The 25,309-nt window shown below is 39.5% G+C and overlaps 1 protein-coding gene across 1 annotated transcript in view; it reads left to right on the top strand.

The window, feature by feature from the left end:
- The window catches only part of thsd7ba (thrombospondin, type I, domain containing 7Ba), a 448,905-nt gene that overhangs the window by 130,751 nt on the left and 292,845 nt on the right, over positions 1 to 25,309 (top strand). The window contains exons 6-7 of the mRNA XM_052026976.1: positions 15,372 to 15,563; positions 23,383 to 23,617. Coding sequence (XP_051882936.1) covers positions 15,372 to 15,563; positions 23,383 to 23,617 — 427 coding nt within the window. The remainder of the gene's footprint in view (positions 1 to 15,371; positions 15,564 to 23,382; positions 23,618 to 25,309) is intronic.

Here is a 25,309-nt window from a genome sequence, read left to right as displayed (position 1 = left end):
TCAGTCTGTCAAATCATGTGCCTTATGCTATAATTTACAAGTCTGGCTTACCAAAGATGTAGCAAATTAAATTCTAGCAAAAGATCAGCACAGCTGACTTTACCAAGATTGCATAATGTTTAATTTACACCTCCTCAGATACAGAACCAGCAATAGTAATCTCCCAAACCTAGAATAGCATCTTTAACTTAAAGTTTAATGCTTAATATTAAGTCCACCACCCCCATCTAGAATTTGCAGCAACCACTCCCCAACACTCAGTGCCTCCCCCAGCACACAGGCTCTTTGCATCAGCTGTCTCCCAGTACATTGCAGGAACAGCTGAATAAATTGCCAGCAGACCAGAAGTTACCACCACCGGTTTTGACCTGTGCCAGCACTAGAAACCAAGATTTCTCCAGGCAAATGTGGGTAGGTCCTGGCATTTTTTGCATCTTTTGCTTCAGGTACAGATAGCATAACAATGTTGTACTGCCTTCTCACTGGTCATCCAACACTAACCATTCTGCCTATTGACTTTTCAAGGACTGAGTTTTGTGGATAGCTCACACCATGTAAGGTTAGCCCTCTCCTCTTAAAGGGAATGTGTATCATGGCTGCAACTAGTGGTAGTAGGCATTCTGGAACTCATTCTAACCTGGGACATAATGAAGAATGTCACAACAGTGAAGGCAGCCAGTTCCACAAATTTCCAAGTGGGGAATTCAGTAGAAGACAGGCAAATTTGGAGTGTCCTGGAGGATGCCTAGATTTGCATTGTAGTAGCTATGAGATGAGACGGCAGTGATGGTGAATGCTAGGTTCATACCCTAAAGTTCTGGATGTAATATAGGCAGCATAGTGGTACCAGCAAATAGTGTGGTTGCCTTACAGCTCCAGTTACCCAGGTTGCATTCCAGTGTCTGGTGCAATCTATGTGGAGTTTACACGTTTTCTCTGTGACCTTCTGAGTTTTCCCCTGGATGCTCCAGTTTTTTCTCATATCCCAAAAGTGAGCTGGTTGCCAAGTTAATTTGATATTGTAAATCATTCCAATGTAAGTGACTGGTGGAAGAATTGGGGGTCTTAATGGTAATATGTAACGGAAATAAGTGGGGGAATGGGATTGATATGATTGCTCAGAGAGCCGACATAAACTGGATGGGTTGAATGGTATCTTTCCATGTTGTGAGGAAATAAATGGGAATAAAAATCAATGACTTCACTTATGGTCCAAGTCAGCATATACTTCTTCAAGTGGCACCTCCCGCCAACTACATCTTTGGCATCAGAGAATGCTAATCACACCCAGTGTCACCGGCAGCAACCAACATCTGTCAGTCAGAACTCCTATCAAGTATTTACATGATAAGCCACTCTTTTACATTCACATGGCCTACACACACAGCCAGCTATTCATCTGTGGAAGGCACATCAACCAAATATATTGCATGGCACTCACTAATACACTCTCCACTCTTCCAGCTGGCTTAATCTGCCCATAATTCTTCCCCCCCTCCCATACTGGTTCCACCTATCACCTACCAGCTTATATATCACCCATATCCATCCCTCTCACTTCTACTTATTGACTATCTTCCCTCTGCACTCTCAGTCCTGATGCGAGGTTTCAACCTGAAACATCAGCCATCCCTTTGCCTTCTCAGATGCTGTTTGACCTGCTGAGATTTTCCAGCAGTTTATTTTTTTGCTGCTGGTTCTAGTATCTGCAGTCTCTTGTGTCTCCATGGAGAAGTTCATAATTGTTTGTGCTGTGTACGGAGTCAGTAGTACCTGTCTGCCAGGGAAAGCCGACCATCCCAGCAAGCTTATGAGTCTACTTGGTTAGAGTGATGAAAGCATTCTCATCACTTTTGAGGAGAAAATATTTTGGAAAGCAAACAAACGTGTTGGAAGCACTTTCAGTTCTGGCTTGGAAGAAACTGAAATATGGAAGCTCATGTCCACAACGTGCTCTTTCCCCTCTTCTGAGGCTGCTTAGGTTGCAGATTTCAGCAAGGATGTCCACACCAAAATAAAGATATCTCCTTCTGAGGACCCTTCCCGCTCCCCCCTCCCCCTTCTTCATTCTCCAATCAGCTTTCCATGTTCAGTATTCCCTTTCCACATTTTTCCATTTATGCTGTAATTCAATGGGAATGACTACAAATGCTACAGTCTCTGGGAACAAGTGGTTTGCGCAGATGTTCTGAAGTCCAGGCAAAATCCTTCAGTAGCTGGCACACCATTCCGTCAAGATAATTGCAACTTCAAAGAACTTCAGGGAGCACCAAGCATTAGCCAGGAGAAATCAATCATCAATCAGCCTGACAATCACTTTGCATCTTCTCTGTGCTGCCTCTTATTTGTAGTTGTTACCTTAAAGTTGATGGGGTTTTTATTATCTTAAACTGCTGTGTCAATGTGGTTACCTCAGTACTATTGTTTGTGCCATGCTTCATTTAAGTTCTAGATTGTCAGCTGCCACAATAAGAACACAAGTTCATGCTTTACTCAGCAATACAATTACAAGAAGAACCCAATACAACCCTACTTTAAGTGATATTTGTTGGCGTTTGGGGATAACAGGAGATTGTTCCTGGTGCTGCTTACATTTGCATCAATTCATCCTTGCATCCTAATTGTTATGATAATCTGCCAACACTCCACAGTTAGCTAAGCGTATGTTAATGACCTCATTGGCTGAGTGATTGTCATGATTCATGCCACAGTTGGTCATGTGCACTTTGGATGCCTTATAGATGTCTATATAGGTATCTAGATATTGAGGACATCTTCAAGAAGTGGTGCCTCAAGAGGCGGCATCCATCATTAAGGACCTCACCATTCGAGACATGCCCTCTTTGCATTACTATCATTGAGGAGGAGGTACAAAAGCCTGAAGACCCACACTCAATATTTTAGGAACAGCTTCTTCTCCTCCACCATCAGAGTTACTGAACGGTCCATGAACCCATGAATATGACTTCGTTTTTCCTCTTTTGCACTATTTATTTATTTTTGTAATTTTTATGTCTTGCACTGTACTGCTGCCACAAAACAACAAATTTTATGACATATGACAGTAGTAATAAAGCTTATTTTGATTCTGAGCTCCTTATGGCTCCAATAACATCCATAATTTGTGTTGCAGATCCTAATATTGCAGTCTGTACCTGTCTCAGGTAGTTTGTACATTGTATGTTTTTTCTTCACTTCAAAACCATATTTACATTTTCTTATTTCTCCTGATGTTAATCTTCTTGAAAGCACTCGTTAAATCTTACTTGAAATCAAGTCGTAATACTATTTATTTACGTACTTTTTCACAATACTGCTCTTTGAATGCTGATCTGGAGTTTTTTTTGAAGGCCTCCCTTGACATCTTTAGTTCTTTCTTCACAAGGTTCTTTGCTCTGCTAAGGTAAACTGTAATAACAGAAGGCTTGCACAGAATTGCTGTGCATTCACAGGGGGATCATTCATTCTGCTTTCAGGTGGAGAAGGCTATCAGGGCAAAACAACTAGAAAACAAGAAATTCAATTCAGTATGCAAGGGAGAGAACTCAAAAGCAGGGTTGTGAGTTTTTTTCTGTATTGCCAGAGGTTATGATTTCAGCACATCAGTTGAAAATTGTAGTACTTAATGCTAAGGAGACCAAATCAAATCCAATTTTTAATGCAAGTTTCCAAAGATCTTTTGCAGCTTGCAGTTTTGGATTTTTTTTAAACAAAACTGAATACATTACTGAAAGATAAACCTTACCAGAATAGCCAGATGTTTATTAGTTATTTCCAGCAGCAAATTTCCTGTTGATACCAGCATTATTTTGCACTAATGTAATCCCAAAATATTGTCTGTGCTTGCCTTTTCCCTGCCCACTGTGCTTCTCTTTCCACAGATACTGCCTGACCTGCTGAGTGTTTCCAGCATTTTCTGTTTTCATTGTTACACTGACTATTGTATGTTTTCCAGAAATAAGTATCACATGGACCTTAAAGCCAGACTGCCAGTGCAAAGAGGATTGTGACACTCCAAACAGCAAACGGCTGATTTGTTAGTACTTGATGTATGGTATTATTTTGTTAAGTAGACCCTATCAACAAAGGTATAATGGCAAAGGTGTTCCTTGAGCAGACCTAGCGCTTCAGCAAAATCAATGATGTTCTTTCAAACCAAGCAAGAAAAGTGCTTGATTTGCACGCCAAAGCACCTTCAGAAAATGGTGTGTTAGCATTTAAAGTTTAGTCTTGACACTCAGGATATCATAGAGAAAAAGGCATATTCTGTGAAAAGGCTTCTGCTTTGAGGTTTGCAGCCTTAGTGATAAACAATATATCAATCACTTTTCAAAAATGTAAAACATAATATAACAAATGAGAATGAATAGATTTACAATCAATAAAACTTGTGAAGTCATGTTTTGCAAAAGCTTGCAAAATTTTGTGAACAGTTCCACACACAGATACACACATCACGTTAGCTTTGTCAGCAAGGCCCTGGAAGATATAGTATGAAATCATTCATAGAAGTTATTGAAGCAGTTGGGATATCGGATAGAAAACAGGCCATGGTGCAGCTTAATAAAGGAGATGGGGATGGCCCTGCACAGAACCTTTTTGATTCCTGCCCATTAGAAATTAGCCAAATGCTAAAGGTAAAGTATGTGTTCCAGGATGAGTTCATGGGCTAAGAGAAATCCTTCTTACTACCTTTCTTCCATCAATTGAATGATTGTGTTGTGGGCGTTGTCTAAGTCACTGATTGATTTGAGAGTATTTGCTGTTCCTAAAAACAACCATTAAAGAAGGCAGTACAGAGAAGAATCAAAGTGAAAAAGGCAGACACAGCTTTTCAAAATGGATTCCATAACCTTGATATAATACCTTGACGAGCTTAAGAAGATAATCAAGATGAATAAGACCACTACTGTGAGCTCCCAAGACTGACTTGTAGTACTATTCATCAGCCACCTCATTCCTTCCATTAGGAATTGGATATCCATTTTATGTCATTGTAATTAATGCTTATAGTAGCTATAGCATCTTTGTGAGCCAATAAACCATACTAGTCTTCATTTCTTGTGGATAATCGATACTGAACTAGAGTAAGAAAAATTCAATTAGTGCCTTTGTTTAATGAAATCAAAAGGCTATGACCAGTGTTAATCTCAGACCTTTTTTTGTTACATTTCAAAGATTTTTCTCCAGTTGCAGCAGCCAAAACAGCAGAGGGGAGGAGCTAACAGATTTTTTTTAAGTTGTGTGATTGGCTAAGTGTGTGGCCACTCAGCCAATAAAAGGAAGGTAGGGTAAAGTGGAGGGCCCATTTTGAGAGTGGGTTAGTGTAGGGGTGGGAATCTGAGGTTTTGGTGAGGAGGCACAGGCGACTAGCAATTAAGATCAAGTAAGTCTTTTTATAGTAGTTAAATAAAAAGACATCAAATTGCAACTAATTAAATAAAGAGGGGATGCAGGATCAGATGATGTGTTGTAGTTGCATGATGTGGGAGCTGGTGACCACATCTGCAGCAAGTGTTGGTTGCTGTAAGAACTTGGGTTCAAAATTGATGACCTGGAATCTGAGATTCAAACACTGTGATGCATCAGGGAGGGGAAGAGTTGCCTGGATGCTGTGTTTCAGGAGGCAGTGACACCCATTAGATTAACTACTTCAAATTTGGTCTGTGGTCAGGGACAAGAGGGTGTGACCGTGAGTGAGGCAGGCAGGGGGATCCAAGAGGTATTGCTGGAGGAGCCTCAGCTCTTGAGCTTGTCCAACAGGTCTGAGATTCTTGCTCCCTGTGCTGAAGAGTGGGGGCTGTAGAAAGGATGAGCAACTGAACTGTGGTTCAGGGAGCCATTCAAGAGGGACCAGAGAGAAATGTAGTTGTGATTGGGGATAGTATAGTCAGGGGAATAGACACAATTCTCTGTTGCAAGGTTTGAGAGACCTGAATGCTGTGTTGTCTGCCTGGTGCCCAGGTTTGGTACATCTCATCTAACCTGCAGAGGAATTTGGATTGGGAGGGGAGAGACCCAGTTGTTGTAGTCCATGTGGGTACCAATAATGTAGGTAGAACAAGGAAAGAGATTCTGCTGAGGGAATTTGAGCAACTAGGCACTAAATTAAAAAGCAGAACGAAAAAGGTAATAATCTCTGGATTGCTACCTGAGCCATGTGCATATTGGCACAGGGCAAATAAGATCAGAGAGTTAAATGCCTGGCTCAAAGATTAGTGTAGGAGAAATGGGTATGAATTCATGGGACATTGGCACCAGTATTGGGGAAGGAGGGAGCTCCTTCCAAAGGGATGAGCTCCATCTGAATAATGCTGGGACCAGGGTCCTGATGAATCATATAACTAGGGCTCTAGATAGGGTTTTAACTAAATAGTATGGGGGAAAATTATGGATAAACTAAAAGGGAAGGAGAGTGTAGGAGAGGTTACTGAAGTCTCCAGAGTAAAGAATAAGACAAAGTTTAGAAAAAGATGAGAATTTAACTTCATGCAACATGGAAACCAATTTGAGAAGAAGGGTGCTGACTACAGGACTGAAGGTGTTATACTTAAATGCATGCAGTATATGAAATAAGGTCAATGAGTTCATAGCACAGTTAGAAATTGGCAGATATGATGTGGGCATCAGAGTTGTGGTTGAAAGATCACAGCTGGGAGCTAAGCATCCAAGGATACACATCCTATTGAAAAGACAAGCAGGTGGGCAGAAGGGATGGGGTGGCTTTGTTGGTCAAAAAAATGAAATCAAATCCTTAGCAAGAAATGACATAGAATCAGAAGATGTAGAATCCTTGTGGGTAGAATTAAGAAACTGCAAAGGTAAAAAGACCCTGATGGAAATTGTATACAGGCCTCTGACTAGTAGCTAGGATGTGGGGTACAAATTACAACAGGAGATAGAAAAGGCATGTAAAAGGGGCAATGTTACAGTTGTCATCGGGGATTTAAATATGCAGATAGATTGAGGAAAATCAGGTTGGTACAGGATCCCAAGAGAAGGAATTTGTAGAATGCCTACGAGATTGCTTTTTCGAGCAGCCTGTGGTTGAGCCCACTAGGGAAAAGGCAGTTCTGGATTTAGTGTTGTGCAATGAACCAGATTTGATTAAGGGAGTTTAAGGTAAAGGAACCCTTAGGAGGCAGTGATCATAATGTAATAGAAATTACCCTGCAATTTGAGAAGGAGCAGCTAAAATCGGATGTACCGGTATTACAGAGAGGAGCTGACCAAAGTTGATTGGAAGGGGACCCTAGTGGATGATGGTAGAGCAGCAAAGCAGGAGTTTCTGGGAATAACTTGGAAGACGCAGGATCAGTCCATCCCGAAGAAGAAGCATTCTAAAGGGAGGATGAGGCAACCATGGCTGACAAGGGAAGTCAAGGACAGCATAAAAGTAAAGCAGGGCATAAAATGCTGCAGAAATTAGTGGGAAGCTAGAGGATTGTGAAGGTTTTAAAAACCAACAGAAGGCAACTAAGAAAAACAATAAGGGAGAAAAGATGAAATACGAAGATAAGCTAGCCAATAATATAAGAGGATACCAAAAGTTTTTTCAGATACATAGAGTAAAAAAGAGGCAAGAGTGGATATTGGACCGCTGGAAAATGACACTGGAGAGATAGTAATGGGGAACACAAAATGGTGGATGAACTTGAGTATTTTGTCAGTCTTCACTGGAAAATATCAGCAAAGTGCCAGAAATTTAAGTCAGGAAGCAGAAGTGAGTGTAGTTCTTATTGCTCAGGAGAAGATGCTTGGGAAACTGAAAGGTCTGAAGGTGGATAAATCACCTGAACTGGATGGACTACACCCCAGGGTTCTGAAAGAGGTAGCTGAAGAGATTGTGGAGGCATTAGTAGTGATCTTTCAAGAATCACTACTGTCAGGAATGGTTCCAGAGGACTGAAATTGCAAACGTCACTCTTCTCTTTAAGAAGGGAGGGAAGCAAAAGACAAGAAATTATAGGCCAGTTAGCCTGACTTCAGTGGTTGGTAGGATGTTAGAGTCCATTATTAAGGATGAAGTTTCAGGGTACTTGGAAGCACATGATAAGATAGGCCGAAGTCAGCATAGTTTCCTTCAGGGGAGATCTTGCCTGACAAATCTGTTGGAATTTTTTGAGGAACTAACAGGCAGGATAGACAAAGGAGAGTCAGTGGATGTTTACTTGGATTTTCAGGTGGCCTTTGACAAGGTGCTGCACATGAAGCTGCTAAACAAGGTAGGATCCCACGGTATTACAGGAAAGGTACTAGCATGGATAAAAGATTGGCTGACTGGCAGAACGCAAAGAGTGGGGATTAAAAGAGGCCTTTTCTGGTTGGCTGCCAGTGACTAGTGGTGTTCCGCAGGGGTTGGTGTTGGGTCCGCTACTTTTCACGGTTATGTTAATGATCTGGATGACAGAATTGATGGCTTTGTGGCTGAGTTTGTGGATGATAGAGATAGATGGAGGGGCAGGTAGTGCTGAGAAAGCAGGGAATCTGTAGAAGGACTTGGACAGGTTGGGAGAATGGGCAAAGAAGTGGCAGATGGAATACAGCATAGGGAAGTGTATGGTCATGCACTTTAGTAGAAGGAATAAAGGTGCAGACTGTTTTCTAAACAGTGAATTCAGAAATCAGAGGTGTAAAGGGACTTAGGGAATCCTGCACTAGGACTCCCAAAGGTTAACTTGCAGGTTGAGTTGGTAGTAAGAAAAAATGCTATGTTAGCATTCATTTTGAGAGGACTAGAACATAAAAGCAAGGATCTAATGCTGAGCCTTTATAAAGCATTGGTCAAACCATATTTGGAGTATTGAGTAGTTTTGGACCCCATAATCTAAGGAAGGATGTGCTGGTATAGGAAAAGTTCCAGAGGAGGTTTAGATAAGATATTTATTAGTCATACGTACATCAAAACACTCAGTGAAATGTCTTTTGTTACTGAGAATATGGGGGGGGGGGGGGTGGGGTGCAGCCTGCAAGTGTTGCCATTCTTCTGGCACCAACGTAGCATGCCCATAACTCCTAACTTGTATGTCTTTGTAATGTGGGAGGAAACTGGAGCACCTGGAGGAAACCCATGCAGACGTAGGGAGGACATACAACCTTCTTACAGACTGCAGTGGAATTGAACCCAAGTTGCTGGTGCTGTGATAGCATTACGCTAACTGCTACACAACCTTGCTGCCCTACACACTATTGTTCTGCCTTACAAGAATGATCCTGGGAATGAAAACGTTCATGTAGGAGGAGGATTTGATGGCTCTGGGCCTGTACTCACTGGAGTTCAGAAGGATGAGGGGGGAATCTCATTGAAACCTACCAAATATTGAAAGGCCTGGATAGAGTGGACGTGGAGAAAATGTTTCCAGTAGTGAGAGAGTCTAGGACCAGAGGGCACAGGCTCAGAATAGAAGGATGTTCCTTTAGAACAGATCAGGAGGAATTTCTTTAGCCGGGGGGTGGTGAATCTGTGGAATTCATTTCCACAGATGGTTGTGGATGCCAAGTCATTGGGTATACTTAAAGCAGAGGTTGATGGGTTCTTGATTAGTAAGGGCATTCAAAGGTTACTGGGAGAAGGCAGGATGATGAGAGGTATTGATAGGGTAGATAGTCAGAGGCCTTTCCCCAGGGCTGAATTGGTGGCCACAAGAGGACATAGGTTTAAGGTGCTTGGGGAGTAGATATAGAGGAGATGTCAGGGGTAAGTATTTTACTCAGTGGTGAGTGCATGGAATGGGCTGCTGGAAACAGTGGTGGAGGCTGATACGATAGGGTCTTTTAAGAGACTGTTAGATAGGTACATGGAGCTGAGTAAAATAGAGGGCTATGGGTAAGCCTAGTAATTTCTAGGGCAGGGACATGTTCGGCACAGCTTCGTGGGCTGAAGGTCCTGAATTGTGCTGTAATTGTTGTATGTTCTATGAGAATGGGGATGAGAGGGGCAAATAAATTGGGTATGATGAATGGCCTAATCTGCTCCTATGTTTTATGGTCTTGTAGTGGGGCTAATCATTTTTGTCCTTGCCCACCATTCAGAATTACTGATTGCAGTCTCCATGTTCATACATACAGGTCTGGATACAAAGCACCTATCTGATGTCCAAAAAGTAACCTGGACTCAATTTGGGTGGTCTGAACAATAGCATGGCCTCCAGCAGTGCATTGAAGAAAACCTGCTCCTGAAATACTCCTGAAAGCTGTAAAAAGTTGTCATTTTTTAAATGTCTGCCATTCAGACATTCAAAAACTATTACAATTGAAGTAAATAATAGTGATTATGTTCCTAAAAAAAATTAAAAACCCCTTAAAATATATTAAATAATTCAGACATTTAAATTAAAAAGGGGTATTTTTTAAAACAGTAACTTGCTTTGTATCTGCAGCTATGCAATTCCCTATGGAGTCTTGGATCCTGCACAGGATTAGAGAGCCTATTTCCCCAGTGTAAATACTGGGGAATTTTAACAAGAATGAGCTGTTGGATGATGGACTCCATGTAAATGGATTTGGCATTCCAAATCTATCAGTGATTCTGGGACCTTCTGCATTTTACAGTCCATGCACAGAAGTCTTTGATTTGCTTCTATTTAAATCAATTTCATCTTGTATTCTCAGTCTGTGAACGTGAATGCTGTGAACAAACAGAGCAGCCTGGAAATAAGATTGTGTGTCTGAAAATAAACTGTGGTCAGATTCCAGGTTTAGGGATGGTTGTATATCCTGCTCCTAGGAGGTGTCAGGAATTACTGACCTAGAATTTCCTGGGAACAGTGGAGCTATCAGTGGTAGATCATCCTGCAAGAATGTCCTTAATGAAGCTGGCTTGAAACTGATCAACAAAGCCCTCTACATTGCAAATCCAATGTAAGGACTCTGACTATTTGAGCTATGCCTGAGGATGGAAACATCTGCCAATACTGTCAAGTGGCTTGAAAGTTGTCAATTTCTTTGACAATCAATCATTCATAATTTTAAAAGTTAATCACTAATTTTTTGATTTTTGGGGAAAAAAAAACATTGATCAACAGTTATATGTGAACAAGGAGAAACATACATGTACTTGTGCATATGACAATAAACTCAACTTTGACTTTGATTATTGGGAGGCTTGCTTCCTGAGACCTGACTCTTTTCAGATGTAGTTGTCAATCAAATTTATTGATTCATTATTATGTGCATATTTATGTATTGATTGTTCAGGTACAATGATAACCTTTTCAGTCAATCTACTTTATTTTGTTAAATTGAACTAGTAAAATAAGATAAATCAAAAAATGCAATATGTATTAAGGGATAATTTCAGTTAGGAAAATATTGCATTTGTTTTTAGAAAAATAAAACCATCAATGAAGCAAACTTAGATTCTGAATTTAAGCAGCAACTCATTTATTCTGTGTTGAACTGTACCCTGCTATCCTTTTGAGAATGGCAGTCCTTGAAATTCCTAATCTTGTCATCTCATTTAGATCTTTCAATGAATTTTTAGCCCTGTAGCAGAACTGCAAACTGTTCAATCCTACTCAGAAATACAAGTAACATCAGCAAAAGAACGCCAAACAGTACGAGCTTACCTCAGCATGAAACTTCAACACAAACCTTGATTATCAATAAAATGATCAAGGCTTGTGCAAAGGTTTTTTTTTCACAAGGATGGCCCATACTTAGGGAATGCACACTGTGAATCTGCTATCTAAATTGCATTTTATTTATAAGCTTTGTGAATAATAGAATTTAAATTTAACCAGCATAAGATGTTAATTTTGGATTATCCATTTTCTCTATGATTTTTTTTCTTCAAAAAGAGATTTGGCGTATTGTTATTCCAAACATCTACCTGATATCAGGAAACTAGGAAATCCACTTTCACCAGTGATACTAGTTCAATAGCTACTCCATGAAAACAAATGGCATTGTGGTGGTGCTGGTAACTTTCCATCTCAAATTGTTTGAACATTATTCTTTACAGAGCATTTGACTATGTGCTCAAGCGTAACTGGAAATAGTGTATTATTTTATTTGTGTACCTTTTTTATTTCACGCTAATCCTCCCAATGAGTACTCTTTCCATTATTTCCACAAACCCTTTGATCTAACCACACTTGAGGTTTTCTTAATATTGCTTCTTTGCCTACCTCCTCCTCTGAATTGAATTCTGTTGTATTTCTCTGCTCTGTGAGTGGAAGGTTATCTTTTCTTTCTCTCTGTCTCTGCTAACCTACTCTTCTTCCTCTGTCTTTTCTTTCTTTTTAAACCTTGTTTATGTGCTACTGTGTCACAGATGGCAGGGTGGGATTTACTACTGTTGGCTTCTGATGAGTTGACTGCTTGTTTTTTAGCCATATTGATTGAGAACATTGCAGAGTGGTTAGGTTCATAGCAATTTGTTGAAAATCCCTTTAGGTCATTCACACACTTTCCAGTAACCACCTTAAGAGCAATCCTTTGGATGCATTTTTGGAAGACTATAATTGTAGCAAAGTCATAGGTCCTCTCTGTGTATTGGCTGCTGGAAAGGGAGGTTCAAATGTGGCCAGTTATCTTTGAATATAGATCTTTAATGACCTCCCTTGCATAGCAGAGTCTGGCAAATTATGGGATGTTTTATTCATATTCACTGTTCTAGAAGAAGCTGACACAAAATAGTTAATTGATATTGTCATGTTAACACCCTCTGCCTGTGCTATTAGCCTAGGGCCAAACCCTGCTCCCCAACTCACCCACCCACCCACCAAATTGTCCAAAGCTCTCAAAACAGTGATTTTTCTAAAAGTTATGACCTCCGACTGCAAACCCACCAGTCTCCTCCCACCACTTCTATGCCCCTGCCCTGAAAGCTCTAGACTGTCTAATGCCGGTCCCCTCTTTTGCCTCTGTGACCCTCCCCACTGCACTTGTTTCTGGGCCATTCATTAACACCCAAGGCCTTGAATTTTAGGTACTGCTCAGGTTTGAGGTGGTTGGTCCAAGGCCAAAACTATCATTGTTGTGCACATTGGAAGAATTTCTAGGCTATTGTTCCTCACTGAAATTTGTGTAGGAAAATAACTTAATGAACAGTCTGGGCAAATGTGACCTTCTGCTTCTCTGACACTTTCATCCAGGAGCTTGTTGAACTCTGTGTGGCCTCTGCTCTTTTTTCCTGGACTCACTGTATTGTAAAAGTAATGTCTATGAACACAGCCATGTGTGACAGTGACTGGTTTGTTTAAGAATGTAGAAGATAGCAAAAGATTTTTGAGCTCCTGCCAAACATCTCCCTGCTGGCTTCTGCAACCAGAAACAATTACAGAAAACCATAGATCCTTGTAGATTCTTAACAACAGCCAAAAGAAATCAACCAGCGATTAAACTGTGAGTGGCTGATGATCCACTTAAATAGTTCTGGTAAAGGCGGGGGAGAAGGGGCTGGTTACGTCCTGCTGATGACCTTGTGTTCAGCTGTATATATTAAGAGGGGGCAATAGTTGAACAGGTGAGTTCCATTGTGAGGGTGTTGGTATTAAAGCTGCATAACATGCTGTTTGACATAATGATCTGCCTGCTATGCCTAGTTCCCATGGGTGAACTGTGGAATGCTGGGGGAAAGCCATTAAACATTGTAATGCCTCAATGCACCATTCTGGTCCATTGTAATCAGGGTCCCAGCTCCGTCCTTTAAAATGTTGAATTTGGATTTAAAATATCTGATCTGAAACAACAGAAGACTCAAGATTGATGAGGATAACTTTGACTTTGGGTGATATTAGTCCAGCTGCCTTTTATGCAGGAGAGGTATATGAGGTCAGACTGAGACAATATAGTCCATTTTATAATAATTCAAAGTCAAACATATACTCTCTTTTAAGTTGTATTCTTGTTTTAAGTTGTGGGGGATGGTGAGCCTGAATTTTCCAAACAAGCATTATTTTGGCACCAGCTATGACAAAATGAAGGTAATGGTGTTTGTATTGCATTCCATGGTAAAGAAATTAAAATCTAATGCCAATTCAAAGGTTTGAAAACATATGTCTCCAAATCTGGATTCTGGTACAAACTCAGGCTGGAATCCTGCTATTGTGATGTATAGCAGTTAATTTCATTGCTTTGGTGTCAATTTCATAAAATTGTGGAATAAATAAGTATGACAGGCACAAGGAAAGCTTACAGCAATGAGTAAAATAATTGGTAATTAGTAAAATTTATAGTGTTTGTTTTACGTAAATGGTTAAATGGCAAAATTTGTCAACTCCTGTTACTGGTGTGCTTGCTTGGCTCATCAGCTTGTGAGTTCAAGTTCCACAATGGAACTCAAAGGCCTAAACTGGGTAAAACTCCCAGGGCAGTGGGGTAGAATTGTGTCAACAGAAATTCTGTCCTTCATGTGATAGGTTAAATTGAGGCCACTTCTATATTGTTCAAATGGCTGGTAAGCATCCCAACATACTTCAAAGTACTCAAGACATTACTTGAAAATGTCCTTTCATGTAAACAGATCATTTATCTTGTTACTTTTTGTGAGATGTTGCTGATGCTGTGCTGGTGTATTCAACCCACTCGCAAAGGTAAATGATAAGACTTTATATGGATAGTAAATTTTCTCTTTGTATATGGAAATCCATTCAGAAGTTGGCTGCTGTTTGATAATTAAACTTTTATCAAGCTAATGTGATAGTATTCATTTAATCCTCAACAGCTAACATTGGTAATTATTTCCCTTCTTTGTCTTTATATTATCTCAAAGAAGTTTGGAATTCAAAACTGAGCAAGTGATGCCTCATTGATACAGATACAAACATAGATTGGTTCTGGAAATTTATGTTCAATTTTTAAGCTTCAGATTTAGCAGAAACTATATTATTCTTGAATAGAGTATGCTACAGTTCCATAGAATAACACAAATGTTTAAACAATTAAATTATAAGGACTAGCTGCAAAGACATATTGTATTCCTTAGAGTTGAAGGTTGAGTGGTAATCTGGGTATTTAAAAGTTCACGTAGAATCAAAAATATCGAAATGATTTCCTCTGGTACAGGAACTCAGAATAGAGGGCATGATCCTAAACTTGAAGTTGTGCTGAATAGGAGTGAAATTGGTAAGATGTTCTTAAAGGAAAAGCAAATCTGGAAATTTCCCAGAAAGCTATGTGTCCTGGAGCAGACATGTGCTGAGCTGCCTTGTCCTACAAACTTTACCAGACTGACAGTAGTGGATTTTTTGTTGAGTTAAGAGAATCAAGAGCTATGAAAAAATGAGCAGTCACAGTCAGGTCATCTGTGATCTAATTTAATGATGGCCCATTTGTGTTCCTATGTTTTTAAATTCTAAAAATTATATTGACTTCTGAAGGTAGAGTAGCTTAATTTTAATTTAGGAGTTTTTCCTTTTGTTTTGTAGGTGAGGTAGTATCTGATGAGCTGTGCAAGGAGTCCTCTCTTCATAGTCGCAGCACATGTGAGGTGCCTTGTCCTACTGACTGTGTTCTCAGTGAATGGTCTGAATGGTCAGTCTGCTCACGCTCCTGCTCCAGCAAAAACGCAGAAGGCAAGCAGAGCAGAACCAGGTCTATTATAGCAATATCTGGAGAAGGTAAGTGTGTCTGCATCCATAACATAAGCAGCTTTGCAGCAGAGCCTCTCATTATAAATGTGGTCCGATTATAATTTTGTCATTAAAGATACATTGCCAACCTACTGTGAAGGAGAGTAGGGTCAGTAATTGTGGTAATAACTTAAAATCATCCAGACTGCTGTTCATGACCACAACCAATAACATGGCAACAGTGTTGATAATGTTAATTACAAGAAGTTTAAACCTTTAACTTTTCAGAAGTTTTTTTAAGATAATGTTTTATAAACTGTGCTTGGCAGTATAAGAATTTTTCAGTTTCGTATTCTGTTACCATGTGTTATATTGTGAAATAACTGCTTGATTACTTTCAGGAATTTATGTTACATTAGAAATGCCCAAATGATTACTATGCTGTGAGAACATGTGTCAGCTACATTCTGATATCCACAATGTGTTACTAGCTTTAAAATCCCAGTCAACAGTGTGTGCAACTTTAAGCATTACCATTTTAAGCAATGAACATTTGAATTTAGAAAACTAATGTTTTTCTGTGATGTACCCCATGGAAAGAGTCTCTCAAAGTACTTTAAAATGCAGGGAAGTGAATGCTAATCATGGGAAGAATGCACAATCCTCAAATTGCAGTAATGCACTATGTGACCTTCTGTGTGATTTCAATTCTATATCAGGCCCCCATGTACAAAAACATATTCCATGTATTAATATTTTGATCTCATACTTTTTCTATGGTGAGGTAGTCATGTCACAGTTTTGACTGTTTCTTCCTTTCTTTTTATTTGAATGTTCTGAACTGGAGGAAAGATTTCTGGATATATTCATGGTATAGTTTCAACTACTATTCTCTTTTACTCCTGTTTTGCTCAGAATTTCTAATTCACCAGTAACCTGTGTCATTGATCCTTGCAACCATAAAGTAGAAGAAGAACTCCTGAGTTGGAACAAATTGCAACTCAGGTCTCAGTTGAAATTCTAACAAACATCTGAAACTACAATTCCGTCACAGCTCATAACCCTCTGTAACCTGACTGATGGTTGATTTAGTGGTTAAGCTAATTTTGAACTTGCTAGTAATTACAATTCTGCAACATCTGGAATGGCTCAGGACCCTGCCATTCTTTGCAATTATCTGAGTGTCAATTCTTTGAGGATAGTGTAGATTTTAGTTATGCGATTGGCTGAGGGATTATAAGATTAAGAAAATTTAGAGCACAATTACGTCAAGGGACAAGAAGTGGACAATGAAACAGAAAATGAGAAATCGAGTAATATTGAATGTGTACTATAACGAATTCAACACACGTGTTGAGGATTTTCCATTTTAATGTTTGTTTTGGTGAACACCTCCATACAATAATTTATAATGAGTGACATCTGAAAGTAATGGTGCATGTATTGGGCTTGGAAGTAAATTTTTTTAAGAGAATTGACTAGATGAAGCTCTTATTACTAGGAATAGCTCAGCTCATTAAGACTGATTCATGCAGGTTACAACAGGCCCACACTCCTATCCTAATCTCCAGTGTTAGTTGATCTTAGCCAGAGTAGTACTACAGGTATTATGGGAGCTCACACACTCTTGGTTTGGAGAAGGGAAAGATATTCAGGCTTTTCTAGCACATGAATGACATCCAGCTTCTGAAAGTAGAGATTAGGCAAGAGCAACATGGTCTCACTGTGTTTCCCATCATCTCCACCACACCCCACCTCATTTTCTCTTACAATTACTTGAGTCTTAGTCTTCTCTTGTGAATTCATCTATTGGGATGATACAGCTGTTGATCTTGGATGGGTATCTACCATTTCAATTGATACCTTCTCCTTAACTGCTGGTTATATTCTGGTTCCTTGCCCAGTGCTCAGGATGTGTTCCCAAGAAGGAGGATGTTAATGGACTCAGCACTGAAAACTTTTGTTTCCCCAATTTTTATAGTTCTCCCTGGCCTGGAGATTTTTCTATGGCAACAAGAAAGGACAGCAGCTTCCATCATATCCAAGAGAAGGCATAGACATGGTGGGCTGAAGGGCTCATTTCTCTGCTGTAAAAGTTGATGACGCTAAGTTGGAGAGACCATAGGATCCAAGCACCCTGTCAACACGTGGAGCGGGTGCTATCTGCCCCAGAAATGGCTGCACTCACCATGCTGGCCACAGTACAGTCCAGGGCCCCATATCCCAGCAGTGAATGGCCGCATCACTCACTCTGACCCATCCAACGCCAGTTCTCACAGGCAGCCTATCCAGCTATGCTTTGAGGTGATTCATCGCTGGAGGACTGGCAGCAGAGGGCAGGGATTCATGTCAGGTTCTTGCTGCAACAGTATGGATTGTGCAGTCTGAACACGTGTCATTTTTAATGTAGAGACAGGACGTTCCTCCTGAGTATTAGAACTGGTGGACAAGAGCCCTATAACTAATCAGCAGTATGTGGAGTAGTGTTTAGCAAGGTACCAGTGTAAACAGAAACAGAGTAGCTATAAATACTATCAGCTAATGGATTGGAGATGGGAATGTGTTGGGTAGGAGGAGGTGGTGTTAGCATATGACACAACAGTAGTCAGTTTATTGGGCAGCAAAAATGTCAATTTACTCAGCAAACAGTCTTTTAAAGAGCAGAAGAAGCAATTACAGCAATCTCTCCTAGTAAAAGAAGGATAATTTCTGCAGAACAGTGAAGTGAGTGGAGGATAGTTAATATAAATTGTGTATAAAATCTTAGTCACAAAGTTATAGACTGCAAGCTTGATTGACAGGAGAATTATTTAATCGTCTCTATTCTGGCTGGCTAAAAGTTTTGACCAATTGCAGTCAATTAGAAAACACTGACCATTTGCATTGCAGTAAGCTTACAGCAAAGAAACAGAAATGCATTTCAACAGTTCTTGTCATGCAAGCAGAGGCATTTAGTGAACTAGAACCATTCTGCAGGGCTGGCATTTGACTGGTTACATTTTCCTTTTTCCATTGCAAAGAGAATGCAACAAACTTGTTGCTGGCACCACCCACAGTCCGTCATCCATCACCCACAAAAACGCTGTTTTTTTTTCTTGATGAAAAAATACCCTACCATTGCATTCCCACCTGGCCCAACATATTTTGTCAGAGAACAATTGTTCAGATTGCATGAATGGTTTTCTTACAGTGAGGCATCCTAATCCAATAAGTCTTTTGAGTGTCAGTGTATTGTTACCGTGCCATCTGAGCAGACTGCTTAGCACTATATAATGTTTTCAAAAAAGCAGGAGATCCTTGCCATACAGTATTGCTTTTAAAGATTTTTCGTGCCTGGATATCCTTCAAAATGAAGGATAACAATGGTCGAGCTGAAACATTTTCTTTCTTACAACAGGAATGAGGTAAAGAGTTCATTCTGTCCGAGGAAAAAAAGTAGAGAGCATTGTAGTTGTTGAATTCTTTAAGTGTATTTCACACATGGGAAGAGGAAAATAATAATTTACAAGCTATACACAGGCATTTCAAATCAATCAGTGTTTGAAACAAGTTAACATACCATATATAGTGAAATGTTTTATTAGCTATATGTCCAATACTAGACAAATGTAAAAAGTAAGTTTGATTTTGAAACTTAAAACAAAATTTAAATAATAGTTTTATATTTTTTCTGCATTCCCCAAACTGTTTTGTTGTGTCTTTCTCTTCCATTAAGAAACCTCCTTAATGAAACATCATGAGGCAGATCTTCCATCCAGATGACAGCCTGTTTGTTGGACTTGGTTGGGTTTCTCCACAAGTCCAAAATCCAGCATTTCCGCAGGGTTAAGCAGGCAGTGGCCTCATTCACTATGCCGTCCACAGTGGTCCCTGTTCCTATGCTGTCAGCTGGCTGACTTTAGTGTCCAATCAGGCAGGAAGAACATCTGTAGATTTCCCAGTTGTCAGATTAAGATATCTGCCCACCAAGACTGTACCAGATTAAACCTGGTGCAAGTATAGGAATCCTAATGGCCTCCATCAGTCAGGGCATTGAGTATAGAAGTTGGGATGTAATGCTGCAGTTGTACAAGACATTGGTGAGGCCATATTTGGAATATTGTGTTCAGTTTTGGTCACCCTGCTGTAGAAAGATGCCATTAAGCTGGAAAGAGTGCAGAGGAGACTTGCAAAAATGTTGCCAGGACTTGAGCGACTGACTTATGGAGAGAGGTTGTGCAGGTTGGGACTTTCTTCTTTTTGGAGTGTAGGAGAATGAGGGGTGATCTTATAGAGGTGTATAAAAACATTAGGGGCATAGATAGGGTCAATGCGTACAAGTCTTTTTCCCAGAGTTGGGGAATGAAGAACTAGAGGGCATAGGTTTAAGGTGAGAGGATAGAGAATTACTCAGAACCTGAGGGGCAACTTTTCACCCAGAGAGTGGTCTGTTTACAGAATGAGCTGCCAGAGAATGTAGTTGAGGCAGGTACGTTAACAGCATTTAAAGGTACTTGAACAGGTACATGGACAGGAAGGGTTTAGCTGGATATGGGCCAAACATGGGCAAATGGTGAGGTGATAATCTTGGTTGGCATGGACCAGTTGGGCTGAAGGGTCCATTTCCGTGCTTTATGATTCTATGATGACATAAATGGGAAAAATCTACTGCTAGGAGAATAGTAAGTAGATCTTATAATTTGTTTTAAGCCAGGTTGGCTGAACTTACTTAATTGTTCTTAGGTTTGTGTGAGTATTTTTCATTTTGAAAAAATTGTTTTAATTTTTTTTAATTTTTGAAAAGCTCCGAGGCAGTTTTGAGTATTTGTCAAAGACATTCATTAACATTCAGTTTTGGGGACAGCTTTGACAGTCACTGAACCTTGGAACAGGTCCTTTCAGGGAGTCATAACCCCTTTGGAATGTATCAGGTCACTTGCACTGAGAGAGGCCATGTGCTACTACTGATACTAGAGTATCCTAGCCATAACAGGCCATAATGCAGAACAGGATCTGTTATTAACAGTTAACCTTGTATAGATGATTACTGTAAAGAAAAGCCAAATAAATATAAGTTGTTTGACTGGATCTTTTTTAGTTGTTGCCAGCAGTTCCAAACACACATACAGATGTTTGGCTATTTAATTGACAGTAAGGTGCAGACTTCTGAGCTTGATGCTGGAGACCCACCTCTCCAATCTTATGCTGGGTCTGTCCTGGTACTGGTTCTGAGATCTTACTGATTTCACTGGGCTTTAGAGGACATAGGATTGAAAGGTAAAGCGAAAAAGTCACAAACTGTTACTACTTTTCAAAATTATTTTGTCTTTCTTTATTGGTTTTAATTATTTGCATGTTTTAGGTAATTTAAATTTGGTTAAAGCAGTAAACCATCTTAATAGGTTTTAAATATGTTTGAACTTCAGGGGTTTAAAAGCTATCAAAGATTTTACAAGCTGTCAAAAGCTGAGGGGTGTGGTTTAGGAATGGGGTTTCCTCACTGCACCACCAGAAACCCTGTAACCATTTAGACAACATCGTCAGACAATGGAAAGCTTTCGGCCATGAGATTGGCCTTCTGTGTCCAGATTAGATAAGTGCAAGTGTGATTCAGAGTGGGGGTAATTGGCTAGATCTGGATCATTTTTCTTTCTGCCTCTCCAATAACATGCATGAAATTAACTGAAAGGTTGGTCACATTACCTGCTCCCAGGTTGTGCAATTTCCATTCCAGCTACTCATCATGAATGTGAAGCAATGCTGAAGAGGCCTCCAAAATAAAGCTCCAGTACAATGCAAACATCTGGAACTGTTCTTATTTCTTTATTAACAACTTCTTATGCCACTGTTAAACAAGCTCTTTAAATTAGAGCTGCAGTTTGGACACTCTATAGTTCATCAGGTTTTTTTTAAAGTCTGCAGTGCAACCCTGGGCAGCCTTGTTACCTGGCACTTTAATTCACCATCCTACTCCAACACTGATATCACTGTTGTGGCTTCCTGCAATGTTTTCACGAAGCTCAATATAAGCTTGAGGAGCAGCACTTCAGCTTCTACCAGGGCAGGTTACAGTCATCCGGTCTCAATATTGAATTTTACAAGTTCATGTAACTCACTTTCTCGAGACCCAGCCAGTCCTGCTGTAGGTCATACATCTATCATATCAGCTCAGTTTATCTCTCTCCACTAATGTGGCCAAACCTGCAGCATTCCCAACAACTCTGCATTTCACAGCTTTTATCTTTCTTTGCTTGTGTTTTCTCCCTCCAACTTCTCACATTTCTCTCTCTCTCCAACTACCCTAATTATATCTGGTCTATCAGCCAGATAACTTCACCTACAGCTTATCCGCATGGCATCTCTGACCACGTCCTAACACAGGCATTCCCTTTGTCCTATTCATTCCCTCCCCCACTGCCTCTGCAAGCTAAAACTAACCTGTTTTCTCTGTTTCCTAGTTCTGATGAAAGGTCTTTGATCCAAAACATTAGCACATTTTCTTTTCCCTAGATGGTGCCTAAATTGCTCAATATTTCCGACATGTTCTATTTATATTTCAGAATTTTAGAAGCTGGGTATGTAATGTTGAATTCATCAGAAAATTTCTCCTCTGCTCAAAAGTCCCTATACACCAACCTTGTTAACTTGTGCATTATTCCTTTCCTATTGGAGGCATTCAGAGAAAGAGGTGGCTGTCACATTTCACAGTGTAGCTCAGAATTGTGCTGTGTATAGAAAATGCAGTGACAAATTAAATTAACTTTTCAGGTCAGATCAATTACCTTTTTTCTGAACACTAATATTTATTTGCACGTTCTGTTAAAAGGTCATTAACTGAATTTGTCTCTCTACTGATGCTGCCTGACCTACTAAATATTACAGATTTCCATTACCCATTGTATTTTGCTTTTGCATTGTGCTGAGTACCTCTGCCGGTGTAAGGTCAAGTGTAATTTCTGCATTAGTAGCAGTATTGCTTGTGTAAGATAATCAATTACGTTTTCATGTGTTTTGAATTGTACATATTTCCACCAGCGTGAATTACTAGCAGTTGAGGTTGAGAACAGCACTGACGTCTTTTTTAAAGAATCTTGGGACGTGCGAAGCCTGTGGGATTTTAAGAAAGCCTCCAACCTATTAATGGATTATTAAACCACATAATGGTTATTAGGGTGCTAAACAAACACTTGTATTCTGTTAATGAGCCATTGAACCACATGTGTATAACTTCGTTAATAGGCTTTGGTTAAGAATTTACCATCCTATGCAGTCACAGCTTATTAGGCTGTTTAAAAGAAATTACAACATTTGTAATTTGATTGCACATATAATTTGTTAGTAGGTATTTAAATATACCAGCATGTATGTTGTTAGTCATTTTAAATATATACCCATCACTTTATAGTTTATTTGATTACATATCTGTAATTTTTTGCATTATTTAAAATATTTGTAACTGTTTAATGTCCATTTTAATTTTTATCTGCAACTTGCTGACACAAGATTTAAATGCAAAATTTTAAAATGCGTATGGGTTGTTGTTGTTATTCACATAATTTCTGAAAGTTGGTCTTGCATATTCTTTAAGTAGATATGGATAAAAGGAAGCAGAAAAACACTCCCAATTAAATATATTGGTAGTTAATATTTTCTGCTAGATCATCAATAATACAGGTATAATAAATATAAATTTTATGCTCAAAATGTTTACTTAACTGGTTTACAAAATAATTTAATACTTATTATGCAGCATAATTGATTTTTTTACATTCCTAAATATAACATTCCCCTAGCTTTGATGGACAGACTTTCTTGCGGATAAAAGACTGAATGATAGCCTCTAAAATGTCATCATAAATTACTTATCATAAGTTCCTTTATATTCTAGGTGGAAAGCCATGCCCTTCTAGCCAAGCTTTGCAAGAATGGCGATCTTGCAATGATCATGGCTGCACAGTGTTTTACTGGAATGTGTCACCCTGGGGTCCTTGCACTGAAGACACATTAGTGACAGCCCTCAATGCGACAGTCAGTTGGAATGGTGAAGCTACCTGTTCTGTGGGCGTCCAGATTCGACAGGTCCACTGCATAAGGAATAAATTTGGACATGTTCCTCCAAAAAGGTATTACTTCCTTTTCAGAGTGATGGATTAACAAAAATAAACTAAGTTATTATTGCTTGTCTTTATCTACTGATAAAATTCACTCCATGTAATACAATAATATGTGGGAAGATATTGAGTGTACTGCTTTAATGATTGCTTTGCCTCCACGTAAGTGTTTTCATAGCATTTTCTTACTCGCTCCTGTCGTCAATAAGTCAAGACCTTAGTTAGACACTTCCTTTCCAGCTAGATCTTGTGTGATAATTGAGCTTCTTTACACTCTGCCCAATCCATGCTGTTGGCATCTCAGAGCATAACAGATCAGAGAGGTCTGAGGACCAAACTGAGTTGTTTCTTGGAACAAGGTTCCTGGCCCAAGAGATTTTAACTATTCCGTCCAGCTCAGCAAAGGAGGAACTTTAACCTGGTTTTATGGCTGTTTTTTTTTCAAGAGGGTCTGGAGTACTGTTTAATAACACTGGTATTAAGGGTGAAGAAATACCAATCAGAAGATGCATATCACAAGCTTTGACAAGTCTTAATGGACTTGCAAGCTCAGGTCTGAAATGGGTTCAGGAGCCTCAAAACAATATTAAAATCAGATGTGCTCATTTCAGGTGCTGCCAACCTGACCCAAAAAATGTCCTGGCCGATTGACTACAAGCCTCTTCCCTGCTGAATTAGTTATTGTCAAACAGGCCGATTTTGTTTTGAAAATGAATAGAAGCATCATAGTGTAATATGTGAACACAAGGTTTATTTTTGGAAGTTTACAGCTCGTGTTCATAAATTTCCCGATCTCAGCTGAGATGATTTACTTGAAGAGTGAAGATGATTTTATTGCAAGAGATGAGATGATCAGAAAAGTGAAACAACCTTTGTTCTTTATTCCCTGAAAAGAACGGCAGATAATATGATATTCCCCATATTATTATTTGTTGCGCCGCACCCCACCCCCACCCTCGCTGATTAGAGAAGGGTATACCATATGGGAGAATAAAAGCAAAACATTGTGATTATTTCAAAAATGTCAAACAAAAGAAAAGTGAAGTGAAATCTGATCAAATGCTCTCAGTTTTGTTCATTCTTTCCCTGTGGCTTTCACTTCTTTTCTTCATCTCTGGTAATTGCTCCCTCAAATAAATGCATTCCCATTTATAGCTGCATTCTTTGTTTCACTGTTCTTCATTTTCTGCTATCTTTCTTCCTACTCAATTGCTGTTCACTATAGATACTCAAATGCACCATTCCTGTGACAGTTTTCTTATAAAAATGTCACGCATGGTGCTTTATAGCAGCACTCTTGCTTTTTTTATCTATTGGTCAGCACTACCATCCAAGTTCTCCTTAAAAAGGTTTTATACTGTCACAAAGGCTTATCTAACTGAATTGGCAAAACTCCATTTCGGTCAATGATATTCCCCATGTTATTAATTCATTAAATTTACCGACAAAAGAATGTTGCTTTGAAGTTCTAATGGCTTTACTGACAGAAGAATCCTGTCTTAAAGTTGTCAAAAGCAGAAAAGTTCGCCATTTATAAAAGAATCAAACTAATGAATGAAGTACGAGGAAGATTCATTCAGATCATTTACTGTATCTAAACATGGCACGGTAGTGTAGCGGTTAGCGTAACGCTATTACAATGCCAGCGACCCAGGTTCAATTCCGACCACTGTCTGTAAGGAGTTTGTATGTTCTCCCCATGAC

This window comes from Pristis pectinata, chromosome 1 (assembly GCF_009764475.1).
Source record: "Pristis pectinata isolate sPriPec2 chromosome 1, sPriPec2.1.pri, whole genome shotgun sequence".
Lineage (NCBI taxonomy): Eukaryota > Metazoa > Chordata > Chondrichthyes > Rhinopristiformes > Pristidae > Pristis > Pristis pectinata.
This window is presented reverse-complemented; position numbering and strand designations above follow the sequence as displayed.